This window comes from Eucyclogobius newberryi, unplaced genomic scaffold (genome assembly GCF_026437365.1).
Source record: "Eucyclogobius newberryi isolate DKJ021-1_F unplaced genomic scaffold, fEucNew1.0.hap1 SCAF_2, whole genome shotgun sequence".
Lineage (NCBI taxonomy): Eukaryota > Metazoa > Chordata > Actinopteri > Gobiiformes > Gobiidae > Eucyclogobius > Eucyclogobius newberryi.
Genome location: NW_027315834.1, coordinates 29,662,407 through 29,680,745, shown reverse-complemented (window position 1 = coordinate 29,680,745; position 18,339 = coordinate 29,662,407). Strand labels below are relative to the sequence as shown.

General features: G+C 41.8%; 1 protein-coding gene across 2 annotated transcripts in view; it reads right to left on the bottom strand.

Moving 5' to 3' along the window:
* Nucleotides 1-625: 625 nt before the first annotated feature.
* Nucleotides 626-18,339, bottom strand: part of arid2 (AT-rich interactive domain 2) — a 30,952-nt gene continuing 13,238 nt past the window's right edge. The window contains exons 4-21 of one of the 2 annotated variants that reach the window (XM_072454950.1): nt 18,028-18,161; nt 15,256-15,474; nt 14,782-14,849; nt 14,346-14,415; nt 12,717-12,949; nt 11,446-11,542; nt 11,018-11,227; nt 9,959-10,123; nt 9,286-9,364; nt 9,078-9,212; nt 8,357-8,556; nt 5,719-7,788; nt 4,089-4,233; nt 3,803-3,941; nt 3,634-3,719; nt 3,306-3,429; nt 2,949-3,040; nt 626-2,122 (exon numbers count right to left, since the gene is read on the bottom strand). In XM_072454950.1, the coding sequence (XP_072311051.1) occupies nt 1,999-2,122; nt 2,949-3,040; nt 3,306-3,429; nt 3,634-3,719; nt 3,803-3,941; nt 4,089-4,233; nt 5,719-7,788; nt 8,357-8,556; nt 9,078-9,212; nt 9,286-9,364; nt 9,959-10,123; nt 11,018-11,227; nt 11,446-11,542; nt 12,717-12,949; nt 14,346-14,415; nt 14,782-14,849; nt 15,256-15,474; nt 18,028-18,161 (4,390 nt within the window). In that variant the 3' untranslated portion in view covers nt 626-1,998. Of the gene's footprint in view, nt 2,123-2,948; nt 3,041-3,305; nt 3,430-3,633; nt 3,720-3,802; nt 3,942-4,088; nt 4,241-5,718; nt 7,789-8,356; nt 8,557-9,077; nt 9,213-9,285; nt 9,365-9,958; nt 10,124-11,017; nt 11,228-11,445; nt 11,543-12,716; nt 12,950-14,345; nt 14,416-14,781; nt 14,850-15,255; nt 15,475-18,027; nt 18,162-18,339 lie in introns of both variants that reach the window. The other variant, XM_072454949.1, reaches the window with a different exon arrangement.

Below are 18,339 nucleotides of genomic sequence, written 5' to 3'. Positions count from 1 at the left end.
TTTCACACAAAGTACTAAGAAAATATTTGGTTTTCCAAGTATCATGGATCTAAAGTGAGACTATAATAGTACTTTATAATAGTTGGTCTTTAACTGGATTAGATCATTGCTTCAGAAGTTCTAACCAACATGACCCAAAGGAGATGTAAGCATTTACTAAATTAAGCAAATATTAGAACTGTAGTGTCGAGGACCTCCAGCGCCACCACAGAAACACTGGTCTTCAAGAAATGTGGTTCATCTCACGTCAAGTACAATGATGAAGATGGATCTTTATTTCCTACAGATACGATACATTATGCTAAAAAAAAGAAGTTAAGATTGACAAACAATACAACACTTGTGTATGAATAATATGTACGCGTTTTTGAATGAAGGATTAATCAATGAATTGACACCCTACTCCAACATTCCAAATGTAAAATAGTTTAAAGGGTTTCACATGGGTCCACTGTAACTTTGCACATACTTCCAAGAACGAGAGCATCATTTATTTTGGCTGAAACATTCCCAGAGTTTTCCTGTTCAGTAAAATATAGTCGTTTGTCCCTGTACACATAAACCAAGAAAGTATGCAAATCCATCCAGAACAGTGCAACAATAATTGAACACATGAACCAGAGCAAAATGTTCAGTGTTTTATTTAAAAACTATAAACAGTCACCAAAGTAAATAAAGCCAATCTCTAACAGACTGTTAAGTCTATAGTCACACATCCTACGGGCACTGCAGATCTGGGGGAGTGGCCCGGGTCGGAGCAAACGGGAGGCAGTCAATTTAATTACACAACACACCATAAGAAGGACAGAGTTCCAGGTACAGGAATGTGGCAATGACTTAAGAATGAAAAAATAGTACAATAAAACTCCACACTATATTAGGATAGAAAAAAACGTAGTGAAGAAAAGATCATACCTGTTGCACGTAAAGCAAAAGGAACAAGGGAGAAGTCCTGTATAAAAATCCATGTATTTAAACCAATTGTACAAATACAAAAAAACTCGCTTGGTACGTGCGCTCTTGCTCGTACTCTGACAAAACACTTATACAGTGGGTATATGTTAAATTGTGTGCGTGTTGAAATAGTGGGAAGGAGAGTGTAGGAAGTCAAGGGGGCAAGGAGGATACTTTTGATATTTTTTTTCTTCTACAAAATGACAAGATATATTATACTCTTTCAGCCAGCAAAATGAGTCTACAAGTTATTATTATTATTATACAAAAGAGTCACAGTTCCACAAAAAACTGCTTTTTAATCCCCGCCCTAAGTTTTACAGCAAACAGTACCTTTGCAAGAAGTATTTACATGTATTAAGTACATTCATCCACTGCTGAGTATAGAATCACATTAGATACAAGTGACCAGGGATCTTTAAAAAAAAAAAAAAAAAAAAAAACGCAAAACAAAATAACTATTCGATCCTACCAAAAGTAATGCTTCTATGACTCCACAGCGCTCTCCAGTGGCTGCTCCATCGGGCGTGAAAGAGGATTTTTCTTTATATATATTCACATCATATTTACAAGAATCTTTTTTATTAATTGTAATGGTATTTATTTCAATAATAAATAAGTGAAAATATATGACTCAAGTAAGAAAAACCAAGCTACCAAATTTCTAAAGAAAAACAACAAAAGAACAAATTGTAGTCCATGTCACCAGTCGTCAAATGATCGCCACACCTCTGAAAGTGTATGCTTCAGTCAAAATTCCTACATGTCCAATTTAATAGAAAATTAAACCAAAATGTGCTTGGGGTTTTGTAGATGTGGGGGAGGGTCCCTCAGGGAAGCAGTCCGAGTAGAGCTCCCCCTTGTGGGCGGCTGGTGGAAGACCCCGTGGCAGTTTGTTTTAGTGAGTCAAAATTGGTTTTGGAAACAGATTGTTGGCAAAAAGAGGAGTTTGTGGAGGTGGGTGCCAGGCTTGTCCCGTTTACCTCACCCCAAATCGTCCGCATGTCCCGGGTGGGAGAGAGGGGCGAGCCTGTCCTTTTTGGGTTACACCTGGGTCTGTGTCTGCAGTGAGCGTGTCAGTTCATAAAGGCATTTGGCGAGCGTGGTGGAGACCTCCATGTTACTTAGTGCAAGCACCGAAAGGTGAGTCTCGTGCTTTTTTACCAACCTGGAAAACACAAACACAAGAATCATTAAGTACAAACAGGAAGGTTGTGCAGTGGTTCATTCATTACAAAAAGTAAACTAAAAACATTGAAGACATTACTTCCATGATGGGCAGTGTGTGGATCTAGAGTTTATTTCATTAACTTTGTGTCGTAGATTAGGCATAAAGTCATACACCATTGAACGCAATTTACAGTCAACAATCAAGAAGATGATGTAGTGAGAGAAAGACACAGAGATGCAAATCACTCACCAAAACGTTTATACAGTAACCATCTGAACATCTCCCAGCACATTTCTATGCTACATTTTGAATTTCCTTTACAAAGTTCGTGGCACATGAAATTGATGCATGGCAACTGACATGACATGAACCTATTGCATACATTCAGGGCATGTTTTGTTTTGTCAGAAAACATGACTATAATAAGAATAACTGGATTAACAAAGATTTATAGAAAAGGCAATGGAAGAAAAATAAATTGGTAAATAGAGCCCTCTGTGCCGACCTAGTCAGGTCGCCCTAACCCAGAGTGTGAATGAAGTGACGTCAGCGCAGCGCAAAAGTACAGGCTAACTGAGCGTGAGAGGAGACGTATGTATCCAACCACATCAACTAAACCACGAGCAATCAGGTTTTTAAAAGCAGACACAGTACCATGTTCAAACATGAGTCCTGGGTAAATCCAAGAAGCATGGCTTATTATGAATAAAATCACAACGCAAAACCACCTCATGGTCTAAAATCCCACCTTTCATGTCTGTATTTCTGTGACTGCTTTAGTGATGTTTGGAGTGTAATTCATGAGGGTTAAATGGATACTTACATGCGACCACAGTCTGAGTGCTTTGCTATGTTCTTTAACGTTAAGGCAGCAGTAAGTCGTATGTGTTTCGTCACTGGTCCCTCCTTCTCATCCTGCAAGAAATACAAACAAACCATTCCATGTCAGATAAAAGCTTTATTCTGTATGTCAGAATCGAGCTAAATGTTTTCCTCATAGCACACAATGGAGACAAAAGCAAGAAAGAAAGAGACAAAAACAACTACTTTAATCCAACAACTAGGTTAATCCACTTCTCAGGAGGAAACCAATTATTGGATATATGGTAGGCTGTTGATCAAATTCTGTATTTGCGACATAGGAAAAAAAATGGTCTGAAGCTGGCTTGGATGTACTTACAGTGAAGTCCCTAAAGACGAGGTTTCGAGAGCCGCGGCGCAGGGCCATTAGAGCTGCACTTGGATGATTGACAATAGCTTTTGGTGCTCTTGGTGCCGGAGTGCTGCCCCCCGCTGGTGGAGTCCTATAATAGAGCAGAGAATACAGTTAATGGAAACAAACATTTGCCAATTTGCTTCCCTTTTAGACATTGGATCTGAGGGGAATTCCATCCATTCCATAATGCATGGTCAGCAATGTTCACAATCTGGATACAACATTCATGGTTTTGCCTCGCTATCCTGTCCTCTTTGTGCATTTGTAGCAAGCGCAATAAAATTATACTCACTGAGAGGAGGTCTGATTAGGACTTTGCGCCCTCTGCTCGTCCAACTTCAATGCGGCCAGCAGCGCCTCTCGAGAACAGTGCTTATCCTGGAAAAGATCGAGATGATAATTTAGCTCCATTCAGTGCACGTAAAACGCACTCAAAACATGCTGTCACGCCATGGTTGTACCTGTAGATGTGTGATGAAGGAGAGTCTTTGCCGGGGCAAGGGGTCGCAGCCCTCCCACTGACAATGGCCCGCGTACACCTCTTTGCCTCCGTGTTGCGTGGCTGCGTGGTAGAAGACCTGGCTGGGCGTCTCAAACCACCTACACACAAACAGAAGAGGTTAGGAAAATTTATTACATAACCTCTTTCAAATCTAAAGCAGAACAATTCAGCATTTCGAGACATTTCCTGTTATGCATACAATAGCAGTTTATAGTTTTATTGTGTATATTTTGCTGTTGTCATACCTTTTACAGGATTGCCACAGACACTTGAAGTTTTGCCCTGGTTTCCTGCTGTGGTCTGGGGTGGCTGAGGGCTGAGGAGGTGTGGGCTGAGGGCTGGACACTTGAGCCGGCTGGGATACGGGAGGAGGAGGGGGGGACGGCGTTACTGTGGGCTGCGGGCGAGAGACATGAATAAATACAAATAAAGGATCACGAGAGGGCGTTTGATTCAATTGTAGTTTTTGTAAATGTGGTAGTAGTTTACGGAGTTTTGAAAAAGCAGACGTGAGGATTGAGAAGAGACTGCAATACATTATGTACCTGTAATTCAAGCCATTGCCACATTCTACATGCTATAAATGTAGGCAATGATGATGAAATAATGGTTCAGTTCTTCTTCTGCTGTTGAGAAATGCATGTTTGGTTTCAGAGCAACATTGAGGAGATCGCACTCAGGAATGCAACGCAGTAAAGTTTCTAAGTAGCGGCAATATTGTCAAGATTTTGTAAATAAATTCCTCATATTTGTCCATGCATCTATTGACTTTAACATATATAATACTAATAATACTACAATCACTTTAAGCTGCTGTTCATGAGTGAAATGGTTGAACTGTTGGCAGAGAAGTAGACCATGCCACATTTGCTCTTGTGACATGAGTTGCTTTCTCTGCCTCATTTGTTTTGGAGGTGTGTATCAGCGAGAGCCACAAATTCAACTGGCCTCACCTTCTTAACCTCCCACACAAAAACGAATACGATGTATTATAATGTTGGACGATGTTCAATCACATGATGGAATAGAGTCAAGACGAGGGGAAAAGATGTGTTGAAAGCTGAAGAATCTTGAGTTGTAAACCACTGTCAAAGCTTGTTTTTCTTCATCAACAGTGTTAAATCCAAAGCAAATGCAATTTTAGACTTTTAAAAATGTCAATGGCTTGCACAAGAACACATAAATGGTGATAAAAATCCAAATGATTAAAAGTTACATAAGATTAGAAATAAAAGATAATAGATATTAGTTCATAAGTGATCTAAAGTTCAACCTTTAACCCAGATTTAGCTGTCCGTGTTACATTGACAAAATAATCCCTTGTTGTGAATGAACCAGTATGACCTCGTCACTTAGGACACATCGGGAGGAGGCCTTGGGCTTTAGGGACAGATGCTGTGGTCAGGGCTTTTCCGACACATTTGACAGACCATTAAATCAGTTCCTTATATCAGACGATTACGCTCACATCTGTCATACGAGTGATAACTCACAATCTATACAGCCTTTATCTAATGAAGGAACATGGTACAAACATCTCCTTTGTACTGGCAAACAACTCAGGACATACCAAAAACTCAACGTTTCTTTTGGCAGTAAAAGCTCAGAGTGCAGATGAGCTGGAAAACTGTTGTATGTATTGTATTTTCTTCATGACAATTCAACACCAATTGCTGGGGTTGCAACAGGGTTTTACACACAATTACATTTGCCTCACATTTGTTTAGGTTATGGTTTTCGATTAGATACCTTTCTAATGGCAAATCTATTTTAAATAGTGTATTACCACACAATTTAAAATATTGTATAACCAGAAGAAGTGGTAAACTAAATGTTCCCACAAATTAGTAATGTTAGTAGAGGGGTTCACCCAACTCACCTGTCCTGTACTGGTGGGTTGTGGTGCACTGCAGTTCCTCTGGGTGGCGCTCTCTATTGCTACTTTGGCTACTGTGCTGGGGTCCGTGCCAGCAGGAACAGCCACCATGGTGGAGCTGCTACCGGCATTGTTGGGGTCGCTGATGGTGATGATCCGCACTCCCACTTTGTTGGGGATCCCAGAAGCCGTCTCCTCTGCGGGACGTTTGAGGCCACGCCCCTCGGAGGACACCCCATTCGCATTGGACTGACTCTGGGTGGGGACAGAGACCGGGGGAGGAGAGGAGTGTCTGAGAGCAGGCACAGCGCCCCCTACAGGTCCGTTAGAGAGAGTCTGGGGTCCATTGGTGAGGGCTTTGGCAGTGTCCTGCTGTGGGACAGGCTTCTCCGAGGGGTTTGCCTCCCCGTTCCCCACAAACTGTTTGGAAGCAATGTGATTTGGAATGTTTTTGTTAAAATTCACCCCCATGCTGTCCCTCTCAAAGTCACATACCCCGTTCACAAGAGTCTTTTTGGGTTCAGGGTGCAGGTCTCGCTCCTCCGTGGGTGGGGAGCGCGCCTGCTTCCCGTTGGCAGGATGTCCCTCTGAGGCGGGGCCGTTGAGTGTCCCCTGGCTGTTCCCTGAGTGGTATGGAGGTAGATCCGACTGCACGCACTTGCGCCCGTTGAGCAGCTTGGCCCCCTCCGTCACCCCGTTGCTTTTGGCAGAGTCTTCAGCCATAGTATTGTTCTCCATGACCTCGATCTTCCTCTCGTGGATGTGCAGTCCTGTGGCGTCTTTGGCCTCCTCCTCCTTCTGACAGATGATCTTGTCTCCTCTGAGGGGCGCTGGCTGTATGGGCGGCTGTTGTGGCATTTGGGGCACGTGCTGCGGGACCGTTCCAGGTGAGAGAGAGTTCGGTGGGCCACTGGGGGCCACCGCGCCCTGGTTTACCGCGACCGTAGCCGTGGAGCTCGTGAACCCTGTGTTAGGAACCACGGTGAACGCCACCCCTGCCGCTGCACTGGGAGCCTGGATGATGGCCGCTCCCGATGAACTCGACGAAATGATCTGCCCTGGCATTAGCAAGGTGGGCGCTACGGGTGTCTGAATCTGCCCTGGGACGAGCTGGACGTTTAGCTGCTGCGGTTGAGGAGACTGGTACAGGACCTGCGTACTTGGGGCAATGACGCTGTTTGGAGGCGGTACTTGCGGGGCAGGTAGGATGAGCTTTCCCCCTGGCGTCGTGGGACCTCTTTTTGGAAGCAGTAGCTGTTTAATTAAGCTTGACTCTGTGGAGGTAGGCTGTGGTGGGGGAGCGATAGGGGTCGCTGGAGATAACTGCGGTCGTTTGGACAGAGCATGGGTGAGATTTTGGTTTGAATGCATGTTATTAGGCGAAAGAGGACCAGAAGTGGAAGAAGAGGCTTGTCCCGTCGTAATTTGAATAGTTTGGGTGGCAGGATTAGCTAAAACTATCTGGTGAATGGCGGGATTGTATGTTTGCGTCTGCTGTGGACTCATTATTACTACGCTTTGATTTTGACTGGCTATTGAAGTAGCAGGGGCTGGTTTGGGGGCGATGTTCTGAAACCCAACCCGTGAAGCTTGCGAATTGGGTGCATTTGGGAGAGCGCCCATTCCATTTGCCGTCAAAGATGAGGAAGTTTGCGAGAGGTCCATTTGCGGAGAAATTTGTGGTTGCATTGGCGGGCACACGCCTTGTACCCGCGCCGTGAGGATGTGTCCAGGGGGTACTTGTTGGAATAGTGTGACCGGGGTCCCACTGGGAAGCATTGGGGTGTGCTGTTGTAGCACAGAGGGGATAGTAGACGGCGCTGTGATTTGAGTGATTTGCGGACTGTGGTTTTGCGGGACGAGTGAAGTGGAATTGGGGATTTGGACAGCCATAGGAGATCGGATGGGGACGGGTTGTTGTTGAAGCGTCTGCAGGTTCGGGGTGATCTGAGGGGAGATCTGAGTAGGTAAAAGGGGGCGCGGAGAGGTACAGGGCAAGGAGAGGTGAGGAGCGTCCAGTGAAGAAGGGACTGGGTGTCGAGGAAACTGTCCGGGTCCCGGTGGTAGACCTGGACAGAGAGACAGATGAAAACGACTATTAAAACGGTATTATATTCCTTTGCAGAGCTTTTTAAACCTTAAACCGCAGCATGATGTTTGGAATTTAAACTACAAAACGGTACAGGAGTAGAAAACAAAATAAAGTAAGTGAGTGACACCCAATGGGTCAACAATTAATTATCTGTCAACTTCATTACATTTTGTGCTTTCAATTATTGCTCCAATATAAAAACATTGTAATTGAAAATACAATTATTAAATTCTCTTCAGAATGATATGTGCACTTCCTCTAATCTGCAAAATCTGGAGCAAAGTCACTCGTCTTTGAAAACCAGAAACATAAATTATTTTAGGTCAAGTAATTTCTCACAGTATTCAAGTAAATAATAAATTATTGTGATTTAAATTATGGGCCAAATAATTGTAGCTATAAATGTTGTCATAATCAAGTAGCAATAATCCCATTATAAAATTATTAAAAATTGCCGTATATTGGTTAACCATAAGCATCTTCAACTATTGTGGGCATTTCTAATAAAGTCAATGCAATTAAGAGTTAGTCTACAGCTCTCATACCTGGAGGGGGAGCTTGTGGGTCACCCGGAGTTTCATGCCGAGCCACAGGGGGCGCTGCAGGGTTCTGCGGCTGCTGTTGATAGTAGAGCTGAACAGGCAGAGGGATCGCTCTCCGCTTGATCCCGACCAGAAGAATATGAAGCTGTCCATTTGTTTTGGACTCCTCCTGACGCCGCATGGTATGGTTTGGGAACACAGTCCTGTTGAGAAAAAGGAATCAATTAGTGCACATTAGTGCACATCTATTTGTCATAGAGCAACATAAAATGAGAAGTATGCAAATAAACAAAATACCCATTATATTCAGAATAATTTCCATTGTTTTACACAGACTCGCGCGGTAAATTTAGTCATGTCATTCTTGACTAAAGGCAAAAGAACTGTGTATGCGGGTGTTGTTCACTGTGCGCGCATTTGAACAATGCTGGGCTGTAAACGGGTTTGGGCCTATAAAAGCTCTCAGTCAAAGTATACTTGTCAGGTTGAATTATGTCGGGCTTCAGGCCTGTCGGGCCCAACTTTTATGGCCCGATTACGGCGCTAATACATACCAACAAAGCCATCAAGAAAAATGGCTTAAACCGGGCTAAACTAAATAAGTTTATTTATTTTACCTTAATATTGTACCATATTCTCACTGCTTTTTCACAAGAAGAAAATACTAGTGATGGCATATTGGGCTATAGTGTAGAAAAGTAAAATGTGTATCGTCTGCACTGACCGTAGACATTTGAGGAAGCCCGTGGAGTTGACGATGTTGGTTCGTCCCATTTTGCTGCAAGTGGTCAGGTATTCAGAGTACATGTCCGATCTGGAGACACTGCCCTCTGGACTCGTCTCAAAGTGTGCATTCAGCCTAAAGGGAAACAACAGGTTTGAACAAAGACCATTTTAAATGATCAAGGCTCGACAAAAAGCACTAAACTTACCATTGCAGTGTAAATTTCTCTCCATCGAGTTCGATGATACCCGAGGGAGGCTGGTTGGGCTGCACTGGGACTCGCGTCACTTAAAAGCAAAGAGGCATTCATATTTGATTTGAATGCACATTTATTGTTTGGCGGTTATATAAAAGGGAACAATGCTAACCCTACACTGTACATCGGCCATTTGATACATGAATCAACTGCAAACACAATGAGTAACCCAGATTTTCTCTCCAAAAGTCAGTCGATTGAATTTCAAGGAGCTTTGCACAAGAATCGCTTGGCTTTGAACAGTCAGTCATTTTACCCATTTCCCGTTTTAAAGAGCAAAAGATAAAAATAGCACATCTTTTAAGACTCAACTGTTCAAAATAGCACCGATAACATAAGTTGGCCCTATTTTCCAGATAAAGGCGCTGGTCTAGATTTAATGTTACATCTTCACTTTTATCTTCAAGGCAATACAGTAGTTTTCTATAGCTATCAATCTCTTCTTTGGTCTTTCTCTAGATCTCCTGTCAACTCAGTTTGTTTAGTGATATATGAGGATACCGAGTGACATAACCAGGACTAAATGATATGTAAACTTTAAGACCACAAACCATTTATCAAAAGCTAAACCTCCGAATCACCACTTGATGTCACCAAATCATACATTCTCATCCCACAATCTCACCTGGTGCTGGGGCTCCAGGCACAGCTGCAGGGACTTGCTCTACCAGCTGGGGGCGCACTTCTGCAGCCTGTTCAAGGTTAGCCTGGTGCTCTATCAACCTCACAGCCGTCAGGGCATCAGGGCCAAACGTGTGGAGGTCTATTGATACTAGCCGTACTAATAGGTCTGTAGAGAGAGGAAATTAAGCAGAGTCAAAATGTTGCATCCAAAAATGTATTTCCCCAGCCCCAAAACAAGCAGCGCATTTCAGTTAATTTACTTACTTTTTATTCAAAAACAAGCAAAAAAGTAAAGAATTGTGTCTAAAAACTAAAAAAAAAAGTTGAACTGAACGTAGCCAAATAACATCTTCTATGAATATCATTTCAGAGCAGAGGAAACATTTACATTTCCCTCTGTACAGCGTGATGAATTGTACATAAAGCAGCGCATTTTGCGGTAAACAGTGTAAAAACTTTACAGACGGTATTTGTGGTTTAGACATGTTTGTGATCCCAAGGCTCTTTGCAGTCAGAATGAATTGGCAGCGCATCTTTATTGCTAGGAACGGTATAAATGTTTTGCTTGGACATTTGAGACTATAAAATGTCCAAGTAAAACAATGTAATTCCCTACGTAACCTGCATTAATGTCTGAACAACTATATGCAGAATCTTGACAGGTCAGGTTCTTGCACAAAGCATAAAAGATGAAAAAGATCTTGCACAATTCTTGATACAAACGCTCGGCAGAACAGAAGCAGGTCAGAGTGTGTGGGTCAAAAAGGTCTGTACCTAACCGCCTTTATGTTTTCTGTCATCTCCAAAGAATAGACTATAAAAGTTACAAATAGGCTTTTACCACTAGACTTACTTTTATATTGAGTAATACAATACAAAACAACAATTATCACTAAAACTGTAGCGTTTACATTATTTTCCTCATGGTCAGAATACTTGGACGCGCAGCCTGTTTGAGAAAGCCGGCTCATAACAGTCTGTATCCAAGCTGCTCACCGTTTCCCTTTACTCTTGTTACGTTTATGTCCGAGTAAGCAGGTGTTACATAAACCAGGCATACCTATGCTGTGCTCGACGGAGGAGATCTTGCTGCAGGGCACTTCTCCGAGCTGAGCCAGGAGGTAGAGCACCTCCAGAGAAGCCATGAGCAGCATGAGGTCGGGCAGGGTGAGCAGGAGCATCACCTCCCTGTAAGAGTCCTGGTCCACGTACTCGCAGATCAGCACGCCGTTGTCCTCCACTTTACTCAGGTTCCCCAGGATTTCCATGGCTAAGGACAGACACAGGAGTTCCATTCTTGAAGGTTTGCCTTTTGCATTTGCATTCTAACTTTATTTCTGTATAAAAACAACATAATTTGTGTGGCTGAAGTTAATACATTTTTCTTAGCTCATGCGTACTGACTGGAAAAACGACAAAACTACATAATTGAAAAAGTCCAATGAAGACGTTTCAAGTTTATTCTCTAGTTCAAATGTAAAAACTCACCTCTCATTTTGAGAAACCGGTCTCTGGACATCAAGCATTTGGTGATCGTGTGAAAGATCAGGTGAGTGGTCCTGAAGTCTATGGGATCCAAACACAACTGAAGGAAAAAAAACAACAAATAATATGTTTAGCATCATGTTTTCTGAAATCAGTCCTCCAGCCCTGATCTTTTCTACATGTTCTTGTGTTTTTACTGCTCAGTGTGATTACATTACCCATCATAGATAAGTAATTTGATTATGATTATGGTAGTTATCATAAATCAAAGAATGGGAGAAATTTGTTTTAATCATATACAATGAAACACAAAAGCTCTAGCCTTACACATTGAATTACCAGTTAGCACAGAGAAGTACAGCCAAATATGATCAAAGACTGCATCAGGGCCACTGCATACATTATCTCAAAATACAGCCCTCATTAATTTATGGAAGCTTTTGAGATTCATCAAACAATCTCTAAAATGTATTGCATGTTGCCTGGAATATTTATAGGCTTTCTCATCAGATCTCCTCTTAGTTTTTAATATGTGTCTGGTGTATTCTGAAAAACAGACTGTGTGGAGGTGACACATCGCACCATCTGGCAGCGCAGCCCGTTTTATTAGTCAATGTTTCTGCAGCTCCAGCGATCAGAGACGGTCTCTCCAAAAGCAGCATTACTTTAAATCACTTCTTAAATATACTGATCTGATTAACCAGTTTATTACGCTGGTTGTCATACATGTGGATTTACAAGTGAGCCTACTGGAATATAAAAAGGATGGATGACAACACCTTGTATTAACTACACTAATTCCTGTCCTAAAAAAGCATGAACGACGACTTAAGTTATAAAGTGGAACCAAACGTTGTATAATAAAAGCACATTAAAAGACTGAAGAAACAAACAAACAAAAAACATCTTGTACAGCTACACAAGGATAATCTTAAGTGGTAAGCCAAAAAAGAAACAAAGACAAAACAGTCGAGAAATATCACGAGGAAAAAAACCTTGATGCAGATTAAAGGAAAAGTGATTATATTTCAAATGACCATTGTTTGCAGATGTGGTTTATTTTCCCCAACTCATAGTAAACTCATATCAAAAGAGATGCTACTGTCATATTTTACTGACCCTTTCCCATGTCAGATCCTCTGCATTATTATCTAGCAGCCCTTTATTAAGGCTTAGGACTAGCAACAGGCGTCTGCTGGTTTATACAAGATAATATTATGGTATAAAGTGGCCAATTACAATGTATTCACACTACCAAACTACACTTCTCTCACCTCCGCTGCAACGTTGCCAAGTGTGTCTAGCCCCAGCTGTCGGAGCGAGATGAGGCTGCAGTGAGCGCAGAGCAGCAGGAAGCGGAGGCACGTCCGGTTGGACGCCAGCAGCTTCACGTTGGCCTCTTCGAAGGACAGGTTTCTGAGGATCACCGCCACCTGCAGCACCCTCTGGGACTCCATGTCGCTGATGCCCGGGGCCCGTGGAGGGTGGAAGAGCCAACAATCGCTGCCTTTTGAGCCAGACAAGGAGATGGGTCAGACAACCACAATAACCTGCGCTAGTGATGTCATGGTAATAACTGACAGTAGAAAGCACTCATTACAGGGCTCTGGACTGCAAGTCCAACATACATATATGATGATTTTTTTTTTTAGAGTGTGCTACTAAAAATATCAGGCAGATGCAAGTGAAAATAAATAGAGACGTTGAAGATGGATAACCCGGGTCATGGTTCAATTTGTTTCACAGAGTCTTGAAAATCCACCTGGTCGGCAGCGGTGTGCCTGATCAGTCACATATTGTAGTTTGGGCAGAAGTCAAAAGGACGAACCAAAACCAAGATTGCGACGCCGACAGAGACACATAGAAGCACTTTGTATATTTGAGGAGAGGGAAGACCAATTAGCTTCAAATATTCATCATGACATTACGCCTTTTTCCAAATGCTTTCACTGAGCGCTTCTCCAGATTGATGTGTGCATCACTCTGAAATGAGTTCTACTCTATATAAATTTGTCCCAACAGCCTCTACTGCTCCACAACCTCGTCACCTCCTGAGCTCGGAGACAAACGCAGGATCGAGGAGGAGCCGTGACTTGTAGCGACTACGCCTAACTTTCAGTCACCATTTCACCTGCTCTCAAAACAGTCTCAACCATCTCTGATCATTCACTGCTCCGGTGAATTTTCCAGTTACTTGCTCAAATGAAGTTTCCATTTGTAACTACATAGTTTTTTTTCCAACCCCTAATAACGCAATATCTATTATACATAAATACTTTGTTTTCTTGCAGCATCAGCTACAAAAAGAGGACCCTGGTGTTTTGCCTAGTTTCTGCTAAACAATTTGAACTGCACTGAAGACCAAGTAATAACTGATGAATACAAAACAGCCTCAAAACATCAACAGATAAGAATACTGTCATTTCAGTGTTTTGCAGTTTTGTTACTCTTTAACTTTTATGCAAATAGTTCAATTAACAAGGCACTAAAGCGCATCAAGCTTTCTGAATTGTATAAAATATAGTAAACGTAACAGTTCCTAAAACGTGTAAAGAACAAATGCAATGTGGCTGTCCAGATTATCTCACAGCAGCGAGTGTCAAGCCTACACCTCAAGTTTATAATAAATCAATGTAGGAAACAGCATTCATCCTGCTTAACCACCGAGCACCAATGACACCCTCAACAGCCCAGCAAAACTTCAACGAGAATAAATCACATTTAGACAAAGCTTTGAACACGTTCCTTTGAAGCAGACGCCTTCAGCAGCTGTCAGTAACTTCTACATCAAGAGCGTCAATGGAGAGAAACCTTAACCGTATCAATTGATGTCGCATTTGTTGTGGTTAGACTGCTCTGATCGACAGCAGAGGGCGATTTAAAATGCGTAATGTGGCGTTTACCTTGTGCCGGGCTGGTCTTGTCCCACAGGAGCTCTCGGACTTCAGTGTCGTCAACCACCTCCTTCCAGAACTATAAAAAAAAGACATGAAAGGGCCACAAAATATAAGAAAAGTGTCGTGGAATTGAAAGAATTTGATTTTGCATGTATATTCCAAGCCAAAAACTAGTGAATTGTTAATTGGATGATTTTAGCAAGATTTAGATTTAACATTGTAGATTTTCCTTTTGAATATTCTGTATAAAAGTATCACATAATCATTACTGGAATATTGTCTCTCGTCACCGTTTCCTGACACCAAAATTGGCCACATTAAGTGTATGTAAGTGTTTTCTGTACATGGTAAGCCGTACACAGAGCCACAGAGCAAAAACTAACTAAACACAATGTGAAAAATGCTACAAGCAATAACAAAAGTCGTGCAAAAGCAAATTTACCCTGACAAAGTCCCGGGAGGTTTTCTCTTTCCAGTCCGTCCCAAAAACCCCAGAAAAACTGCCGAGCGCTGCAAACACAAACGAGTTATGAGCACCAAGGTCTAAAGACATTTTGAGATGTTTGCATCATTCAAACATGCACTACACCCATAGATCTCTCCTCTTTGGTCTTCAATCTGCACATATCTAAAACTTAAAATATGAGCTTTACAAATAGTGTCTTGATTAATTTGGCCTAATAAAAAAAATCACCAATGGGGAAAGTACAATTTTATCACTCCATTTGTGGCAGACGATCAGAAGCGACGTATAGAAAACAATTGTAAACTTGTTAAATCAATTAAAGATCTGTATAAATTCAGAATAAGCATAAATCTGATGTGTACCAACTACGAGAACAAATTAGGTCAAAGTGACACTCCTGATCAGCCAATGACTCGACAACAACCCTTTTAAACATTTTAGTGAACCTACAGTCATCGAAGACCCCGGTGTGGGCGAGCAGGAGCGTGACCAGTTTGGGGTCCTTGTCCAGCTGCATGGCGTGCTTGCTCTCGTTGGAAAGCAGAGTGCAAACGTTGACCGCGAAGTCCACTTCATTTGGGAGGCCCGACAGCAGAGACAGCACCAGTTTGTTGTAGTCGCACGGGGCAGCGAAGTCTGTGGACAGGCCGTAGCTTTGGCGCATGTAGTCTGGGGGAAAAATAAAGAACTGTAAGAGGCATGCATTTTAAGGGTACTTTTGTGCAGTAGTTAATGCCGTATTGATTGCTTTATTCGATGTTTTCTTCCCTAAACTCAGTAGCTCTGGGGTTGACAGATATGGCAGCTCCTCTGTGCAAACAATATGTATAAATCATCATGCATCATTACAGTTTTTAAATTATTGTATTGCCAATTGAAACAAAACCTGCAGGTGATAAGATCATAAACAATTACGAGTTGGATGAAATTATGTGTTGAATAAATGTTTAATGTTTCTTTCAAGTTGTCAATATTGTCATACATCCAAAAAATAATCGTCATCATAATGTGAAATTGAAAAAGTCTAGTTTTTATGGATGTCAATTTCAAACACGGCACATGTAGCATAATTCAAAGAGCATACATATTCAAAATGAAAAGAACAGTCACCAATAGCAGCATAATAAATGAGCCTCAGACACCTGCGTTTCCCACAAGCTGCTCATGACCCATTTGGCCCGGCGCTTCCGTGCGTCCCTGTGAAATGCCTAATTCAATCATTTTCACCCTGCAATCACGCACCATCCGTCTGTCTTTTCCAGCCAAATGACCAAACCTAAACCAAATACAAATCCATCTTTTCTCTTTAACCAAAGTTAAACAAATGGGGCTGCTCATTCAAAGCCATGGTCTGATCAATTTCATGAGGCGTGTCCAGGCTGAGTGAGGAACTTTTAATGGAGTTAGTCTCTGGGCGGGTTTGACTGCTGTGATTGACTTTGTATAATTAAAATGGCTCTAATCCCAAAGTCAAGAAGAGTGAGCATACATTAAATTACGGTATGTTACTGAGCAGCTAAAACAGCCCGCCTGAAAATGAAGGTACTGCAGGGTATTCAGAATTATGTTTAAATCTGATTTATTTTGCCATAAACAGATCAGGGATTAAATTAAGACTGTTACATTATAAATCAGGGGTGTTAAACATGCAGTATTAATCCAGCCCGCCAAACATTTCTACTTTATATTTATAAATTTACGATGGATATAGATAGCATTTTTATCACTGGAACTACAAGTCCCACAATCCTTTGCAGCTGCAGCCACTCCCCCGCACTGCTCTGCACTGCTGTGTGTGCTGCTGAGGGCTGAGAAGTGCAGAAGCATGTCGCACACTTTACAGACTTGAGGAAAAAGACCTGTGGTTTTGGGAAACGTGTGGAATAAAGAAAGGAGGAGTGAGTAAGAACGGCGCTAATTTGGAGCTAACAACAAGAAAACAAACTGTGACGACAGCTCTGTGAGGAAAACATCCAAACTATTGCAAAACCTGGACAGATCAAGAGCCACAGGCAAAAACACAGGTCAGACTGTAATAAAGTGTGAACATGACACAGTGAAGACGCTGTGAGCACTCATTTGATTCACTACATGACCCGTTTGTAAACTATGAAAACTATAAAAATAGTGAGCTCATATTGAGTTTGTGCAGCAATATCAACATGTCTGTGATAAACATTTAAAATCAGAATCACCCATCCAGAGCGTCTCAGGCTCAGAAACTTTTTGACAGCCCTGATAAACAATCACCAACATGACAGACATGTTTAAAACGATGTGCAGAACGATGTACTTCTTTATCCATCGTAAACTGAGGTCATGTCAGTTGCTATACAATTCAAGTAGTCCACTTATTTGAGGAGCCACTTATTGAAATGCAGACTAACACTGATTATGTCTTTCAGTTAAATCTTGTTACATAGCAATTTACCGCGGATTGTAGCTGCTGATTTGCCAGTAATATTTGATTGTGAAGTGGCTCGTACACAAAGGATTTTCACATTAAAACCAATAGGACTTAAAAGTGTGAATGTGTGTGCTCTGCAGATACACAGTTCATAATTCGGTCTGATTAAAGATGCATTAAAACCACAGGCAGCTCTTAAGACACAAAACCTTGCAACAAAGAGTTTAATAAACTGACAGAGAATAAAAGGATTAAAAAAAAAAAAAACATCATTGGATTGCGATTGTTTGACGGTAAAGGTGACACAATAACTGCTCCACACATTTCACAGCCTTGGACAAAGCCAAGCTGAACACAAGGCGACTGTAATGAGTCACGGAGTAATAAAATGTCAGAGCAAAATGAAGAGGGCAAACTGCTAAAGGCATCTGTGCTTTATGAACGTTTCACATCATCCAGGAGCTCGTAACTAACATTGAGCAAACCTCGATCGCATTTGTAGTTTGGCGACATTGTGTGACAAACTGCACACTGCAAACAAACCTTTTGGGATTCATTGGTGCATTTTGATTAACTTAAATCATGATTATGTATTTGTGTGTGTATATATTATGTATTTCATTGCAGTACTTAGTTTATTTAACAGTGTAAAACAGACTACTACTCAAGAACAACCAGCGACATACAGCGTGACACAGTAACCAAAGATTAAAATATAAATCACCATTAAAAGAAAATTAGTTATTGCCTTTTTCTTATGTGCTTTAAACCGAATCATAAAAATGCAAACGCTAGCAGAGCGAGACCGTGTGTACCTGATACGACGTGTTGCTGGTAGTTGTAAGAGTTTGGGATTGCGCCGAGTGGAAGAGAGGCTTTGGGATTCCCCGGCTGCAATTCATCGTCGTCTTCGCCGAAATGATGGACTTTCTCGTACTTTTCCAAATATCTGTAGGCAAAAAAAACAAAAACAGACGGGGTTAGTTTGGCGGTGGGACGAGTCGTACCTTAGCTCTGTGTGGATGAGAGTAGAACCAATGAGGAAAGGTTTAGTAGGGGTTTGGTGAAGCTTTGAGAGAGGCACATCGGATCCAGGCTGTTTTGTTGTGAGATCATAAATGACAAAA